The 15,238-nt window shown below is 43.8% G+C and overlaps 1 protein-coding gene across 1 annotated transcript; it reads left to right on the top strand.

Moving 5' to 3' along the window:
• Positions 1–1,512: 1,512 nt before the first annotated feature.
• On the top strand, positions 1,513–14,751 carry LOC138492280 (uncharacterized). Its single transcript, XM_069619331.1, has 2 exons — positions 1,513–1,711; positions 7,963–14,751. Exon 2 carries the CDS (start codon positions 13,196–13,198, stop codon positions 14,600–14,602), a length of 1,407 nt encoding a protein of 468 aa, XP_069475432.1. The 5' UTR covers positions 1,513–1,711; positions 7,963–13,195; the 3' UTR covers positions 14,603–14,751.
• Positions 14,752–15,238: the final 487 nt, after the last annotated feature.

The raw sequence follows: 15,238 nt of genomic DNA, 5'->3' as shown, positions 1-15,238 counted from the left end.
CAGCTTTCTCCCATCTTGAACTCTGTCGCAGAAGCTGCAAAGCGCCCTGAAACCGACACTGTCGAGCAACAAGAACTTCTACAAGCACAAGGTACATTGTGGTTCTGTCCTCCTGGTCCTTCTCTGAGGCCCTCTAGTGACATTTTACGAACCATTGCTCCCTTTTTGCTGAAGCCAAGTATCCTTGAACTATTGCGATTAATTACTTTACCGACTACCCTCCTATCAGTATCCAGAGCGCATCCCCTTTCCTTCTTGAAACTGTCTGTCCTCTGCATTTCTTTACTGGGTGGGTTGTATTTTGTAGTGTGCTAGGACTGTCTGTTGTGATAATAATAAAGTAAATATTTGTATACAACCTTGACTAGACAGTCCCTTTTATCGATGGGTAATAATTGTAATTTCACTGTCTTGCAACTAAACAACAATCCTCGAACTAACAGAGATATGCCTGCCATTCCGTCCACGTTACCAAATTTGGACAAGGAGGTTTATAATGTGGTTGCGTTTCCAATCTGTTCAGATCACTTCTGGTGTACTAGAGGTGTGGGGCTGATTGATGGTTTAGAAACCAATATTCATCCCTGGACTGCTGGAGCCCCAGAAGTTGATTTGTCACACTGCCTCCTCCTGTTTCCCTGCAGGTCTCCCCCAGCCTTCTTCTGTTTTCCCTGCACTTGGCTCTTTCTGTCCTTCCCTTGGGCATTATTTCTTCCCTTTCCTCTGTTCCTTTTCAGGTATGTCTGCCCACACTGGGACCATTTACCCTTACGTTGCCCTCCTTTTGACAATCGCCAAACTGTACCTAAATTTATTCCACCACTTTCATTTTCTGTTTCCCATCCGTAATCTGCCTTAATGCCACAACTGTAAATTATCATACATTTAATATTCCATGCCCAAATGACCCTGCCTTGAGCCAAAAATGGACGCCCCTTCGCCAAAACTAATCTCTCACTACCTCGTGAATTATAAGGGGTAGGTGCCCTTTTTCTAATTGCAGGCACTGGGGTGAGAGAGACTGGGAAGCCCCTCCAAGTGGCATCTTTAATGGGAGTCACCAGCCCTTTGACCAATCACGCTGGTGGTAAAGTGTTGTTAATTCTTATTTTCTGGTTCCATAGGACTTCATGGGGATTTTGCATATTTACCCCGAGTGGTAATTCCAGGCAGTAGAATTGATGATTTTGGTATGTGACGTGGGGGATGCTGGAGTTACACCCTCCCCTTTACAACCAAAGACAGAAATAGACTGAGCTGTAACACTGGTGGTAATTCCATTACCCAAAAGTGGCAGTAACGAATGGTTGCCACACATTTACGGCAGCACTGAGTGCTACGGAGTCAGAGCAGTGCCCACACAAGGAAGACAGAGGAGAAGGAGAGTCGGGAGAGCGAGGGGGGGAGAAGGAAAGCGAAACTCCCTTTCCCTGCGGAGATCAGTTTCCGTTTCTTTACTCGAGCATCATCAGAAACAATGCGACGTCACAGGGCCCTGTGCCTCCTCCTGCCATATAAACGGGACACCGCAGAGCGCTCCTACAGACCGCCGGGCCGGGAGACCGCAGAGAGCAGGGAAGGCCTCGGAGACTGCATGCAGAGTGCTGATCAAGAACCAAAACAGCAGGGAGAGACTGCGGCCAGAGGCAGGCGGGAGGAGTGAGAGACGGCGGATTCGCTTTCTGTAAAAGAACCAAGAGCCCGTGAAACAGTAAGTTCCTTAACCAACCATCTTCACTGGCGACAGGTAAAGCGGTTGTGCGTTTTGCAAGCAACCCCAGTTTTAGTAGTTTGAACTCAGGGAGAGCTGCTTAGAGCGTATAATGCCACGGGTTCTTTATGAAGCGCATTCCCCAAATGGCTTCACACAGAGCCCGTTTATATGCCCACATTACTACAACACAATCGAAAAAAGCACACTGTTAAGAATTGATGTCCAGGCAGGCAATGACGTTAACAAGGTTTATTCAGTCAGAGACATGGTGACAGCAGGCACTGCCCTAGGCAGCAGGCACCAACTGACTCCATAGAATTCCCTCAGAAAACAACACTCCAAAAGAACTCATGACATCATAAAAGATAAACACATACATCAACCAATGTGTAAGAGACAGAATGCATGGGTGCATATTAAATAACTGTAAATCTGCTTGACGCTGAAGCAATATCCCAACACACACATTTTATAGCCCTCGGAAGGATTAAACGTGTTGCCGCGTTTTTTACCTGAGACCAAACGTATGTCAGTGGCAGGTGCTTAACCCACTGAGCTGTCTAGCTTGCAGTTTGCACTTTCCCCGAATATACATCGGCGAAGGCAATCGATCGTGTCAAGTAGGTTTTGTTGTCAAGGTGTGCTTCATTTAACGCCACGGGATCCCTGTAAGCAACCTACACTTGGCAAATTAGGGGGGCATTGACTGTGATTTCTGAGTGGTTGCAACCAGGGGTGTTGCTAGGTCTGGAAAAGATCAGACACTATGCTAATGTGGGGACTGTCGGTACTGGGGGCTAGCTAGCCTTTTTGGTTGTAACCCCTGAGCTTCTATCCAGGGCTACAACCAAAAGACCTGGTGCTACAGCCCCCTCAGCCCCCCCTGGCAACGCCTCTGGTTGTAACACTGTTCATATCAGCTGTGTGTTGCGGTGGGAGTGTAATTTGTCCAATGCTGAGGACAGAGAGATAGTGAAAAAGCACCCAAGCAAAGATGAACGAAGTATTTTACATCTGCAACGAAAATATTCCTGTCCTGCCGTCCCCATCACCCCAACCTCACCCCGATTTGGCAAGAATGAAACAGTTCCAACGCATGCATAGACCCGTTCCAATCTGAAGGTGCTTATCCAGTCCAGGTTTTTTCTTTGCATTCTGGGACTTGTCCGAGTTTTATAATGGAAAAAGTGTAACTACAATTCCCAGAATGCAAATAGGAAAACCTGGATAATCACCTACAGAGTACAATGGGTCATGTTGGCAAGTACACGCATGTCTGTCATGTGTTGGGTGCTTCGTGGAAGCGACTCGCCTGCTCTCACATACATGTAGTGTAATGCGCCGGGCGCTCCCTGATACCTGGGTACCACCCGTTTCCTTCTGGCGCGGTGCCCGCATAGACTCTCCCGTGAGTGCTTCCAGGGCATCCTGGGAAGTTATAGAGGAGATGCTGCACTGCCAGAAGGCCAAAGAAAAGAAACCGCACTCGCCCCCTTGCCCAGCAGTTAAGGTTGGGACGCACAGTGCCAGGCCCTGGCACCAGAACTGGCACTCCCCCTCCACGCCCCATAGCCCACATCACTGAAAGCTGCCCGCGCCCCTGCTTCAGAGAGTTGCTATGGAGCTGACCACCACTCCTAGACTGGGGTAACTTTCTGCCAAGTTTGGTCGGTGGGAGACAGGGTCCAGTCACAATGATGGGCCAAGACTGTGCCACCTGTCACATCGCACACAGCTCTGCTAGGAATCTTTGTTAATTAAGGGAGTGTATTTCCTCATAACGCCTTTCCCCTCCGTGCCTTTCCTCTCTAGTGCATGTTCCTTGAGGTGCTGCAGTTTGCATTACTCAACTCTTTTTCCCAAGTGGATTTAACGTGGGGCTTTCTCCCTCGAGATCTGTCCTGTTTAGTAGTTTCGGTATCTTTCACCCTTAACTCCTTTCACCTCACCCTTCACTCACAACCCTTCAGCCACAACTGCTTGCCTCTAATATGTACTTTTCCCAGAATGTTTGCTTCTCTTAAATATTTTATACTGTAGAGAATTCCATTTCTAAAGTCATTACTGGGAATCAGAAAGGGAGTTCCTTCGGATTAGTGAGGTTCCGGCCACTGGTGCTGTGGACGCTGCAGGTCAGCAACTGGCACGGACTCGTTTATTAGACTATTTATTTATTTATTTATTGAATGTGACATAGTTCAAATAACTTTACACATATTAAAAGTCAGATGACAATAAATAAGTTAAAACATACAAAATACCATACAGTTACAATGCAATGACAATATAATAAAATAAACAATTAATACAAAACATTCAGAATTCACTAAACTCAATTAATTGTTTCTTTAACTATTACAGCTTTTGGGCACAATCAGCCATATTCTATAGAGTGCAAGGTGCACAGCAGTCCTTTCAGATTGGAGGCAATAATATCAGAAGACTGGCTCTTGATGGAGTCCATATTATGAACAAAGGGTCCAAGATGGCCCATGTAAGTGGTCCCCAGTCCATTGCATTCAGTCAGCGCATGCTTAGGCGTCTCCATTATCTCTCGTCTGATGGTGACTCATTATAAGGGCAAGATGGGTAAAATGCTATATTTTGTGCCCGTTTAGCTGCATTTCAAAATGTTCACAGCACATTTCAAAATTAAACATTTAGAAACGTATTTGTTGTGAGAGCACAATCGTTACAAGTGAATGGTCTGCTTATCTTTTTACTGCTACCTTTCACTTTTTACTCCATCTTTTCATCCCTTTCTTCTAGCACTTCAATGCTACCATCACCACTAACCACCTTCCCGCTCACCAAGAACTTCACCCCTAAATGTTCACCAGCAGGCCAACCCAAGTTTTCTATCCCAACCCTTTATCTCTAACCCTTCAATGCTAACATTTTCTCCAGCCTTACAACCTGCCATCTTTAAACCCTCACTCCTAGTCTCTTGCCCCTAACCCTTCGCCATTTACCCCATATTGACGGCTCCACATCCTTCACCCGTTACCCCTACCTCTTATCTCTAACCCTTCTCCGTTCACTCCTAACCAATCACCTGTTACCCTATACACCTTTCCCTTCACACCTTGCCTTTTACCCCTAGACATTCACTAATAGCTTTCAAACCCTAACAGTTCACCCCAAAACCTTCACTACCAATTATTTTTCCATAATAACCCCTCATTCTTATCCCTTCACCCCTAACCACTTGGCTCCTAGCCAAGTCACCAGAACCCTCCCCCCTCAACATTGCCCCTGGCTTCTGACCCCTGACCCTTCATCCCAACCTGTAACCCTTCACCCAGACCCTTAACCTCTAATCCTTCACCCCAATATATTGCCCCTAAGCTTTCGCCCTTAACCCCCTACTATATTCTTTCACCCACAACATTTGACTCCTAACACTTCATCCCTAAACCTCAACTCTTCACTCTTAACACTTCTCCTCCAGCCCTTCACACCTGACCCTACACCCCAGTCCAATGGCTACCAATGTTTGACTCTCTCACATTAAAGGCAAAGAGCCTGGGCTGCACAGGGCCTCCCACTGAGGTCTTACCTTAATAGTATGAGCAGAAAACCATTTGCAATGGGATGTGATTAGTGAGGTTAACAGGTAAATGGCAGTGACCATTACTCTGGCACTTTTTATCCTTAGAATTCTACAAGGGTTTCATAAGCTATACTTGTTGGGTGATTAGACAATATAGGTGTACAGAGGGAACTTAAAATACATGGAACATTTGTCCCTAAAGTTCAATGTCCCCCTTGTGACATCCATTAACTCCTCCCATCCTAAGCCCCGCCTACCCAGTGCCCTCAGTCAATCTTGCCCATAGGGCCTATACCTTAAATATACCACTGCCTCCCAAGCCTTGTCCACTTACCCTTGAAGGCTAGCCTTTGGCCTTTAAAGGAAAGGATACTCACGGAAAAACACAAAATGAAGAGAAGAAGCAGGTCTGCCAATCTGAGGCAGCTTCTTTCATAATGAGTTATGTTAGTGACAGTGAGGCCATAGCATTACTCTGCTCCACTCACCGTCCGGGTTACCATTGAGGAAGGCGGTGGGCACGAGCCCTGCCTCGATAACTTTACTGCTGAGTGGCCGGGTTTGACAGACGATATAAATGGCATTTTCTCCTCTTGTGGAATCCTGGTGGGTTTTCAGGATATCCCTCATTAATGTTCATTAGGATAAAATGTGCATACATTTAGGGTCATTGTATGCAAATTTTTCTCATGAATATGAATGAGGGGTATCCTCAAAACCTAACATGGATCCAGCCCATCCTTTGACAATGAGTGTACGCCCCACGCCACTTCTATTTGAGACCTTGGTTTTATATTTGATGATTCTCCCTCTTTTAGTCCAGCCAAATTAATCATATTCAAAAGTAAATTCAAGTTTTTATCACTGCTGAACCCTACAGAGTATTTTCCCGATCCCTGCCTCTCATGCCAGGTAGGTGCGGTCGAAGCAATTTTTTATTTTAGGGTAGATCAAGTTGATAACGAATACCGGGGATCTGCAACCTTTAGCTTTGTAGATGTTTGAGACTACGACTCCCGTCAGCCCTAGCTAGCACTGGCAACGATGAGGGATCATTGAAGTCATAGTCCAAAACAACTGCAGAGCGGGAGGATGCATATCCTCGCCTATACCGGGGTCATCACTCTGTACTCTTAAAAGCGCCCAACAAGTCCAAAATGTGGTGACCCATCTCCAGGGAGTGTAGGAAGAAGGGATCCCATGTCTCCCACTAAGACTCGTCAATGGCTCCCTCTTGCACAGAGATTACACTTTAAGGGGTGATTCAGAAAGGCAATGATTTCCATGTGTTAGTTACACTTATGCACTGGGGCTTCGCCTTCAGGAAATCAGGTGTAATTTAAGCAGTGTATGCTACTTCGTTTTCTGAATGTCACACATATGCCCGCGGAAAGGTTTGTGAATTAGCTTCTAAGTCTTTATGTGTTGTTTAAAGAGCCCTTACATTTGAGGCCATTTCCTGATTGTTGAATGAAAGTATTTATTCATCGTGGTAATGCAGCACTATGCGCCAAAGTACTTAATGTAAACGTGGTAATATAGAATCAGGAAACAGCAGTACGCAGAAAGGAATACATTTCAGGTTGACGTAGGGAAGAGGCAATAATTGGGCAATGGAAGGGAGTGTGTCCTTAGATGAGAAGGAAATAAGTGCCCTCTAGGAAGGGAGCAGAGTTCTTTAGATAGAGGGTCTCTCAAAAGGAAGCAAATAAGGAGAATGAGCAGTGGAGAGATGGAGAACAGGGTGGGGGAGGGGAAACAGGAAGAACTTTAACGGCTGAGCGCAGGGAGTGAGTTGGCTCATTGACAAGTGAAGAAAGACAGGGAAAGGGTGGTCCTAACCATCAACATGCTTGAAAACAATGGGCCTCATTACAACCCAGGCGGTAAGTTCCCTACTTTACCATAAACCGTAAATTACGGTGCCGTAATTAGCACCAAGACGGGTTAGCGCCTTGCATTTTAACGCCTGCTAAAAGCAGGCGTTAAAATGGTAATCAGGCATTAAGGGTTAACGGCGCCGACGGCGCCGTTAAACCCTTAACGCCTGGGTTGTAATGAGGCCCAATATATAAATAAACAAACACAAAATGCTGGTAAGCAGATATGTAAGGCCAAGGGATGCCTAAAAAGGTGGCAGGCCACAGGGATTAGGGTGCTTGCTCTGTGGATCGATGTGGATCGACTGATATGAAGGAAGCATGCCCAGATTAGGAGTCAATTGACTCATTATAACAACTGTATAGTTAGGTGAGTAGATGTAGATGATCTCCTAAAGCAAGGGTCTGCAACCTTTGGCTGTCCAGATGTTTCGGACTACAGTTCCCACCATATTTGGCAATTAGCTATGCTGGTTAGGGATGATGAGAATTGTAGTCCAAAATATCTAGAGAGCCAAAAATGACTGGCCCCTGTCCTATATAAACTACCGGAGGAGTGGGGAGGGGTGTGGTTGCTGGTTAGGGATGGAGAGGCATCTCCTAAGACACTCCATAGGCAGGTGTGGATAAGGCTGTGTGTGCAGATGTTCTGCTTGCCTGCAGGGCACACACATGCCACTGTTGCAGCCCTCTTGGAGGTAGATCTCAACATAAGTCTTTGGGCTCCTGAGGATAGAAGGTGTGAGTAATTCTTGTAACAGATGACCGGTAGTTTGTGTGCCTTGTTGACACCCTTTCCCTCTTTACTTCCCCAGGTGATGCAGTTGAATGTGAAGTTCCTGACAGGGGCTGTCTACACCCTGGATGCCAATCCCTCCATGGCCGTCTCTACTCTAAAAGCAGAGGTGGCCAGAAAGACTGGGGTGCCCGCCCACCAGCAGAAACTGGGGTCACAGAAAAATGGGTATGTGGAGCTGCAGGATACAGCGCGGCTGTCCGAGTATAATCTCTCACCGGGGGACACTTTGCTGCTGGTTGTGAAGGAAGATGCCTCCTTCGAGGTGTTTCTCATGACAGACAAGGGCCGTAAGTCCCCGTACACCATCAAACCATCGGAGCTTGTGAGTGAGTTCAAGGGGAGGATTTATGAGAAGGAAAAAGTCCAGGTATCTCAGTTCTGGCTCAGCTACGACTCAAAGCAGCTGGAAGATCGCCAGAAGCTTGGAGAGTACAACATTGCCCCTGGGTGGACCATCTACATGAACCTGCGTCTGCGTGGAGGCTGACGGAGAGAAGGTCTGGCACGTGGAGCCGCTGAATGAAGGACTGGGTCCTCCACATGTCCCCATTGACACAAGGTTGGCCACCTTGGGACTCAACACCTTATCTTATTCCTGTTGTGGTCTCCTCTGCGGGAATTCATTTGTGCCCTGTGGACTCTAGCATTTGGCAGCGCGGCCAGACATGCAAGTCCACATCTCTGCAAAATGTACTGCCAGCACTTCGACCACTTCAGAGGCCTGTTCTGGCTCCATGGTTTCAATTGTATGACCTATCGTTTTTACCTTCCCCAGTATTAATATGGTCCCAAAAGACATAGGGCTGGGGGGCAGTTAGGTTTTTCCTTTGATAAGGGAGAAGGTGTTGAGCCTCTGAGACGCAACAAGGGAGTTCACAACTGTTAGCGAATAGAGCGTTAGAACAGGGAGATGAAAGTTCCTGGAAGAGTATTGAATGAGAAATACAGCATAGGATGAGCTGTGATTTCCTGACCTGGTTGAAAATCAAGTGTTTTCAATGGGTGTTTAGTGGTATTCACATCACGAGGTGATGTAGGAACTTTGTACACTCAGAAATTAGTTTTCAGGTTAGGATTCATGTGCACTTGCAATGGTTGGTTTAGCCCTGATGTTCTAGAAATTAAGAAACACCAGTATGGCTTGTGTAAGTAAAACTATGTTTGAAAAAGAAATGTGTTACATATTAAATTGCTCTAAAGAAATAAGGCAAAACAAGACACATGAAGATGGAAAAGAAATAACCAATACATTGAATAAGGTCGGTCACAAGCAAAGCTTCTAGAGAATTGTGTTGGCAGTCAATGCAGTGAAAAAACTGGGAACAAATAAGATTGAAAAGAAAAAGGTTGGGGGAAACCTGTGATTTCCTTTATTGACTTTAATGGAATGTGAGGAGGAACGCTTTGGCTTAAAGATGCTCTGTGTAGAAAACTGATTGATTCTGTATACATCATCTAATCTGTCCATCTCTATTTATAAGTTTCATGAATGTTATATGTTACTCAAAAGGGCGAAATAAATCTATTCTTGTTTCTCTCCACCCATCGGTTTCCTTTTCTCATTACCAGCTCTACTTACTCATCTTATTAAACACAAAAAGCAGACTAGGTCCCCCATGACCACCTATGCGTGACAAGAGTAAATGTCTGTGATGAGAAGGAGTGTCTAGTCAATGGCGCCCATTTTTACGAGAGCCACATTTCATAAGACTCAGTGCTTGTGCAGCTATTTGCCTCACAGCGAGTGAAGGAGAGACAAACTCTTTTGACACGTTCCCCTCAAAATTGTTTGCGCTAGGTTCCAAGTAGCTCGCATTTATCTGGAAAGGTTTAATATACATCGGCGCTAGGGCAGCAGTGGCTGGCTAATCAGGTATTGGGAATGCAGCTGTATTTAACAGAACAAGGCCACGTACCCTCGCTACCTCCTCAAGGTATGGGTGCATGTGCGCTCTGCAGATACTTCATTATTCTGCCACTCTGGGGACGTACATTAAATCACTCAATATTGCCGCTGCCCTCTCTCTTCCTCCGTTAATGTGAACCCCCAAGGCTCCTGCAGACTTGCTCTGAATTGTCCACGCTACCAGCGCTTCTCCCACCCTGGTCCCCGTCGTCCAGGCTGTCAACACCTATCATACCCCATACACACCTCTCCTACCCCAGCAGACGTAAGATAATCATAAGGTGGAGGAAAACTGACACCTTTATTGCCTTTTTAAATTGAATTGCATCTGGATCATCTTTCAAATCAGCACAGGCGCTTATGGGCAGGGTCTTTAATTCACCGAAGTGCCTGTGGCAGCAGAAGTGACATCACATGCACGATGACGTTTCAGGAAGTGTCATCACATGGCCTTTGACCCTAATGACATGATTCACAGGAAGTTATATATTAGACCCAGTGATATCACACATTGTAATAATAAATACCCATAATTGTAAGAGTAATATAACAGCAACTACTATTGACAGCTATTTAAATTTCCAATCATATATTAACTATGCTGCTGCCTCAATATGTTATGGGTGTTAAACAATGCCAATCCTTCCATGGCCGTCTCTACTCTAAAAGCAGAGGTGGCCAGAAAGACTGGGGTGCCCGCCCACCAGCAGAAACTGGGGGCACAAAGAAATGGGTATGTGGAGCTGCAGGATAAAGCGCGGCTGTCCGAGTATAATCTCTCACCGGGGGACACTTTGCTGCTGGTTGTGAAGGAAGATGCCTCCATCGAGGTGTTTCTCATGACAGACAAGGGCCGTAAGTCAGGGCACACCCAGCCGAACTGCCAGTAGCAGTTCTTTCTTATGCCAGTACAGCCCCATATGGCCAGTTACTGCCATCTCAGACCAGTTCAAACTTCTTGTACCAGGCATATTCATAATATGGCAATACTTCAGTGTATGATCATTACTGGCTCATGTAACCACATAGTGTCGCTTTATGTCAGGCAAATCCTCATACCTTGTCTTTAGTAATCATATGCAAGTTGAAGCCTCAGAAGCCCCAATGGTGTAAGCACAAGCCAACTGCGGCCTCGATCGTCCAAGTACTGCCCGATCCCACATGTCCGGGCGTTCCCATCACATGTCAATTGTAGGCACATTCACCCAGGTACAGCCCTATATCACTGGTCCCTCCATGCGCCCCAGCACTGGAAGAGTTAAGACAAATGGCCCTGGAGTCAAGAATGTCAAAGAAGTCCAGAATGGATACGGTCTGGAGGTGGGCCGGGGAACAGGGGTAGAGATTGAATGTGACAAAGGCACATTTAAGAGTAAATGATGATTACACGTTTTGGTTGGAAAACTGAACGGAATCCTTTTTTACATGATCTCAGTTTGAGCAGTTAAGCAAAAAAGGATGCTAGAACGGGAAAGTGCTTTTACCCAGGATCACACAATTTGGTTAAGTAGAAAGCAGTCATTTGAGAACATCTGTTCTTGTTTCAGAATCTCTAATTTACTAAGAACACAACATCTTCTACTGTCCTAGCTTTACATTAACATATTAATAGTTATGGATTGTTTCCTTTCATGCGCAGAATCAGTTGCTTGTGTTTAATAAAGGACATTTGCAAAACACCAAGCTACATTCTAAATGAAACTGAAAAAAAAAGAATTGTGATCAAAACGTGCTGGGTAAAAGAAGCATGATATATTCTCTTTCTGTCCAATGCTTGCTAACTTAATCATTTCATGTTTTAGCACTACAATTAACAGACATAAATGCTATCCAAATAATAGTACACAATTTATCAACATAGTAAGGATGTGATACTGAGTTGGCTTTTGGAAATGAAACCTATTAAAGGCTGCAAAATAAACACGTTTACAAGCAACACGCCTCAAGTCCCAGTGCGACCCTCATACCTTTCTACATACTGTATAGCAGACACCAGCAAAGTTATGGTGGGTTTAAAAAGGCTTGAAAAAACCCTTTCACCGGAAATGTGAAAGTAGAATAAGTCACGTGAACCAAGTCATGCAAGCCACAGCGCCACTCAGGTAATAGTGTTGTCTGCAGCCGTAAGAAATGTCTGTCTTGGGTTTATTAAGCTATTTATAAACTAATGTCCTTCAAGACAAAGACACTTTTCTGGATGAAAGGCTTGCATTTGGGCTAATGTGTTTACCCACAATGCCTTCCTCATATGTCTCTGAAATGGAGGTGAACTTCCAGGGATGGTTACTGGGTGGCGCTGTGGCATGTGTGACTTGGTTCAAATGACTTATTCTACTTTTATATAATGTAGACAAGAGGGCTTTTTAAGTACAAAAAAATAAAACTGCCACTCGTAAGACGCAAAAAGGGGACACTGAAACAAACTGCAAACACATAAGAAACACTGCTGGTGAACGGACTAATATTATGCTACCTCGTAGGATGGGCAATGATAATGTAATTAGAGAAGCAAAGAAGCATCTTCGTAATGCAATAAGAATGGTAGTGAAGAAAACCGATCCAACACTATCTGTCCAGGATGTTGCATGTCACATTAAAACACTCAAAATGGTTTACAAAAAGTGGGTTAAGCTACACAAAAGGGAAAATGAAGTACAATTATGGAAACAAATCGCAACAATGGCTATGTCTAATAACAACCAAGGCATTTGGCATCTCCTTAGAAAACATAAAAAACGTGATTTGTCAATAAACTGTATTTCTGAGGATACATGGGCCTTATACATCGCAGAAACACTTGGTAAAACTGAACTATCTAATAACAACCTCCCGGAAGCCTTATGGGACTGTAATATATCTGTATCCGATATTATTAAGATTATTGACAAACTGAAAAATTCTCGAGCAGCTGGACCTGATGGTGTTTGTAATTTAGTAATTAAAAAAAAACCTGCTCTATGGGGTGCAGCATTGCTATTGTTATTCAAACAAGCCATATTCTGATGGTACATAAAAAAGGATCTTGGGACAATCCTGCTAACTTTAGAATGCTAGCCATGCTTGATGTATCTTCCAAACTTTTTACTAAAGTTTTGCTACAAGAACTGACTGTATGGATCGCCGCCTCCAACATATTACCATTAAATCAAATAGGTTTTCGCGATAAATCTAGTACTACGCATAATCTTTTGCTACTTACATCTGCTATTGAGCACACTTGGGCCAAACGGCATCTAGACGTATATTGTGCCTAAATTGATTTCTCCGCCGCTTTTGATACCATCTTACGCAACAAATTTTGGCAAAAACGTAACTCTTGGGAATTCCACAAGGTCTTTTGAGGATGTTGATGCTGCTTCATACCGTTACCTCAGTAAGAATCAGAGTCAATGCTGCTGGCAGATTATCGAAAAACATGGCAACCTGTTGTGGGGTGAAACAAGGTTGCATGATAGCGGCAATCCTCTTCAATCTTTACCTGTCAGACATGATGAATGCTTTCAATCTAACTAATGCTAATCCTGTGAAAGTAAATGGTGTGATTGTTGGTTGGCTTGCCTATGCGGATGACCTGGTGATACTAGACTATACCCCAGCAGGTCTCCAGCATATGCTTGATTCCTTGGTGTCTTACTCTGCCGCCAATGGCCTAACTATCAATATCGATAAAAGTAAAATGATGGTCTTTTCCAAAAAACAAAGACCTAAGAGATATTTGTGGAATCTAGACTCAAAAAAATTGGAACAAGTAATGTCATACAAATATCTTGGTATTATTGTTGGCGAGAAGCTCACTTGGGAATCCCAATGGTCAGCACTTAAGAATCGGTGTATTGTGTCCACAAATGCTTTGAGTACCTTTATTGGTCGTAATAGTGGCTACTCTGCTACATTGGTTATTAACATCTATTTGGCCAAAATATGGTCAATGATTTTATATGGTGTTGAGATATGGGGTCACTCCTTTGTCAATCGCATGGTAGTATTTGAGGCTAAATTATTGAGGAAACTACTACGGCTACCACATAATCTTAGCGTTGAATACCTGTATTTGGAGTTTGCAATTAAAGGTATCTGGTGTGCCTATACATGCCAATGCGTATTGTCTTATGAAAAGGTGGTCACTCTAGCCAATGACACGATTATTGTGCCGTATATGCAAGCGTACCTTCGTCTAGAAGGTAATATGCTTGTTGGTACTCTTGGTATTATACAACAAACTTATAGAAAGTGGTTGCCCGGGAGTACTCCAGGAATGTCAACGATTGCTGCTCAGAAAAGAGATATTAAAAAGAAAGTGTTTGAGCTCTGGAATGAGCAAAATATAACCAATGTTGCCTCAAAATCAAACAGTGGTCCTTATCCTGAAGAGTATCTAACCAGAATCACGCCTCCAAAATATATTGTGGCACATCCAAGCACCAGCACTTTTCGCACATATCTTCTAATGAAATTTAATATGACAAATGCACTGGCAACTAAAGGTGATATACTGGGTATCCCAAAGGAAATGAGAAAATGTCGCTTATGTGGTAATGATGTTTACGAGTCACTTTACCACTTAATAATGAACTGTGAAAGCCTGACAGCGATTAGAACTAAATCTTTTAAATCTTTTAATAATGCAATTGATATGACGGACACAACTGAACTATGGATGTCTTTTATGTGTGGTAATGATATCAACCTAATATATTATTTTGTCATCTTTTATGTAAAGTTTGTGGCAATTTTAAAATGTATTAAATGATGATTTTTATATGTATGTATTGGATACCATATTTTAGAATTGTTATTTTAGCCTCTGTATTGATGATTTGTATATGTTGTATTGTTTTTGTGTTATACAAAGCCTTTTGGCTATAAGTATATCTAATCAATAAATAAATAAATAAGAAACACATGCGTTTAAATTGCACAGACAAATAAAGTTTGCTACAGGCCTACGAGGCGTACAGCTTGGCCTAAGAAAACTGAACATTTTCCATAATAGCACTAGCAATGGCATCTTAAAAAATATGGAAAATGTTCAGTTTTCTTATGCCAAGGAGTTCACCTCATAGGCCTGCAGGAATCTCGCGTGGTGCTAGCTTCCACTGAACAAGTAGTTCTAATTTTAAAAAGATAAACGAGATTGTATACATTAAACATGTCAACAACTACGTTATTTTTTCAGGTTAACAGTGCATTTTCAGTGAGTGATTTATCACTTTATAGGTGTCTAAGTGTGAATGGCAATAAATCATGGGTCGCAATGGCAGTGGCTGGGGATGGGGGGGCAAGAGGAATGCCAGGGGCATCAGGGGTATCAGCTGCTTTGCCTTGCTACCTCCACATGATGTACATTATTTATTTATTTGCATTTGTATAGCGCACTTGCAGCCCA

Source organism: Ambystoma mexicanum, chromosome 10, assembly GCF_040938575.1.
Source record: "Ambystoma mexicanum isolate Mex_15411 chromosome 10, UKY_AmexF1_1, whole genome shotgun sequence".
NCBI lineage: Eukaryota > Metazoa > Chordata > Amphibia > Caudata > Ambystomatidae > Ambystoma > Ambystoma mexicanum.
The sequence above is the reverse complement of the archived record's forward strand: the minus strand, read 5'-3'. Positions and strand labels throughout refer to the sequence as shown.

Bases quoted from the DNA above. Each gene is read 5' to 3' on its own strand.
- LOC138492280 (XM_069619331.1), top strand. From the start codon at position 13,196: ATGTTGATGCTGCTTCATACCGTTACCTCAGTAAGAATCAGAGTCAAT.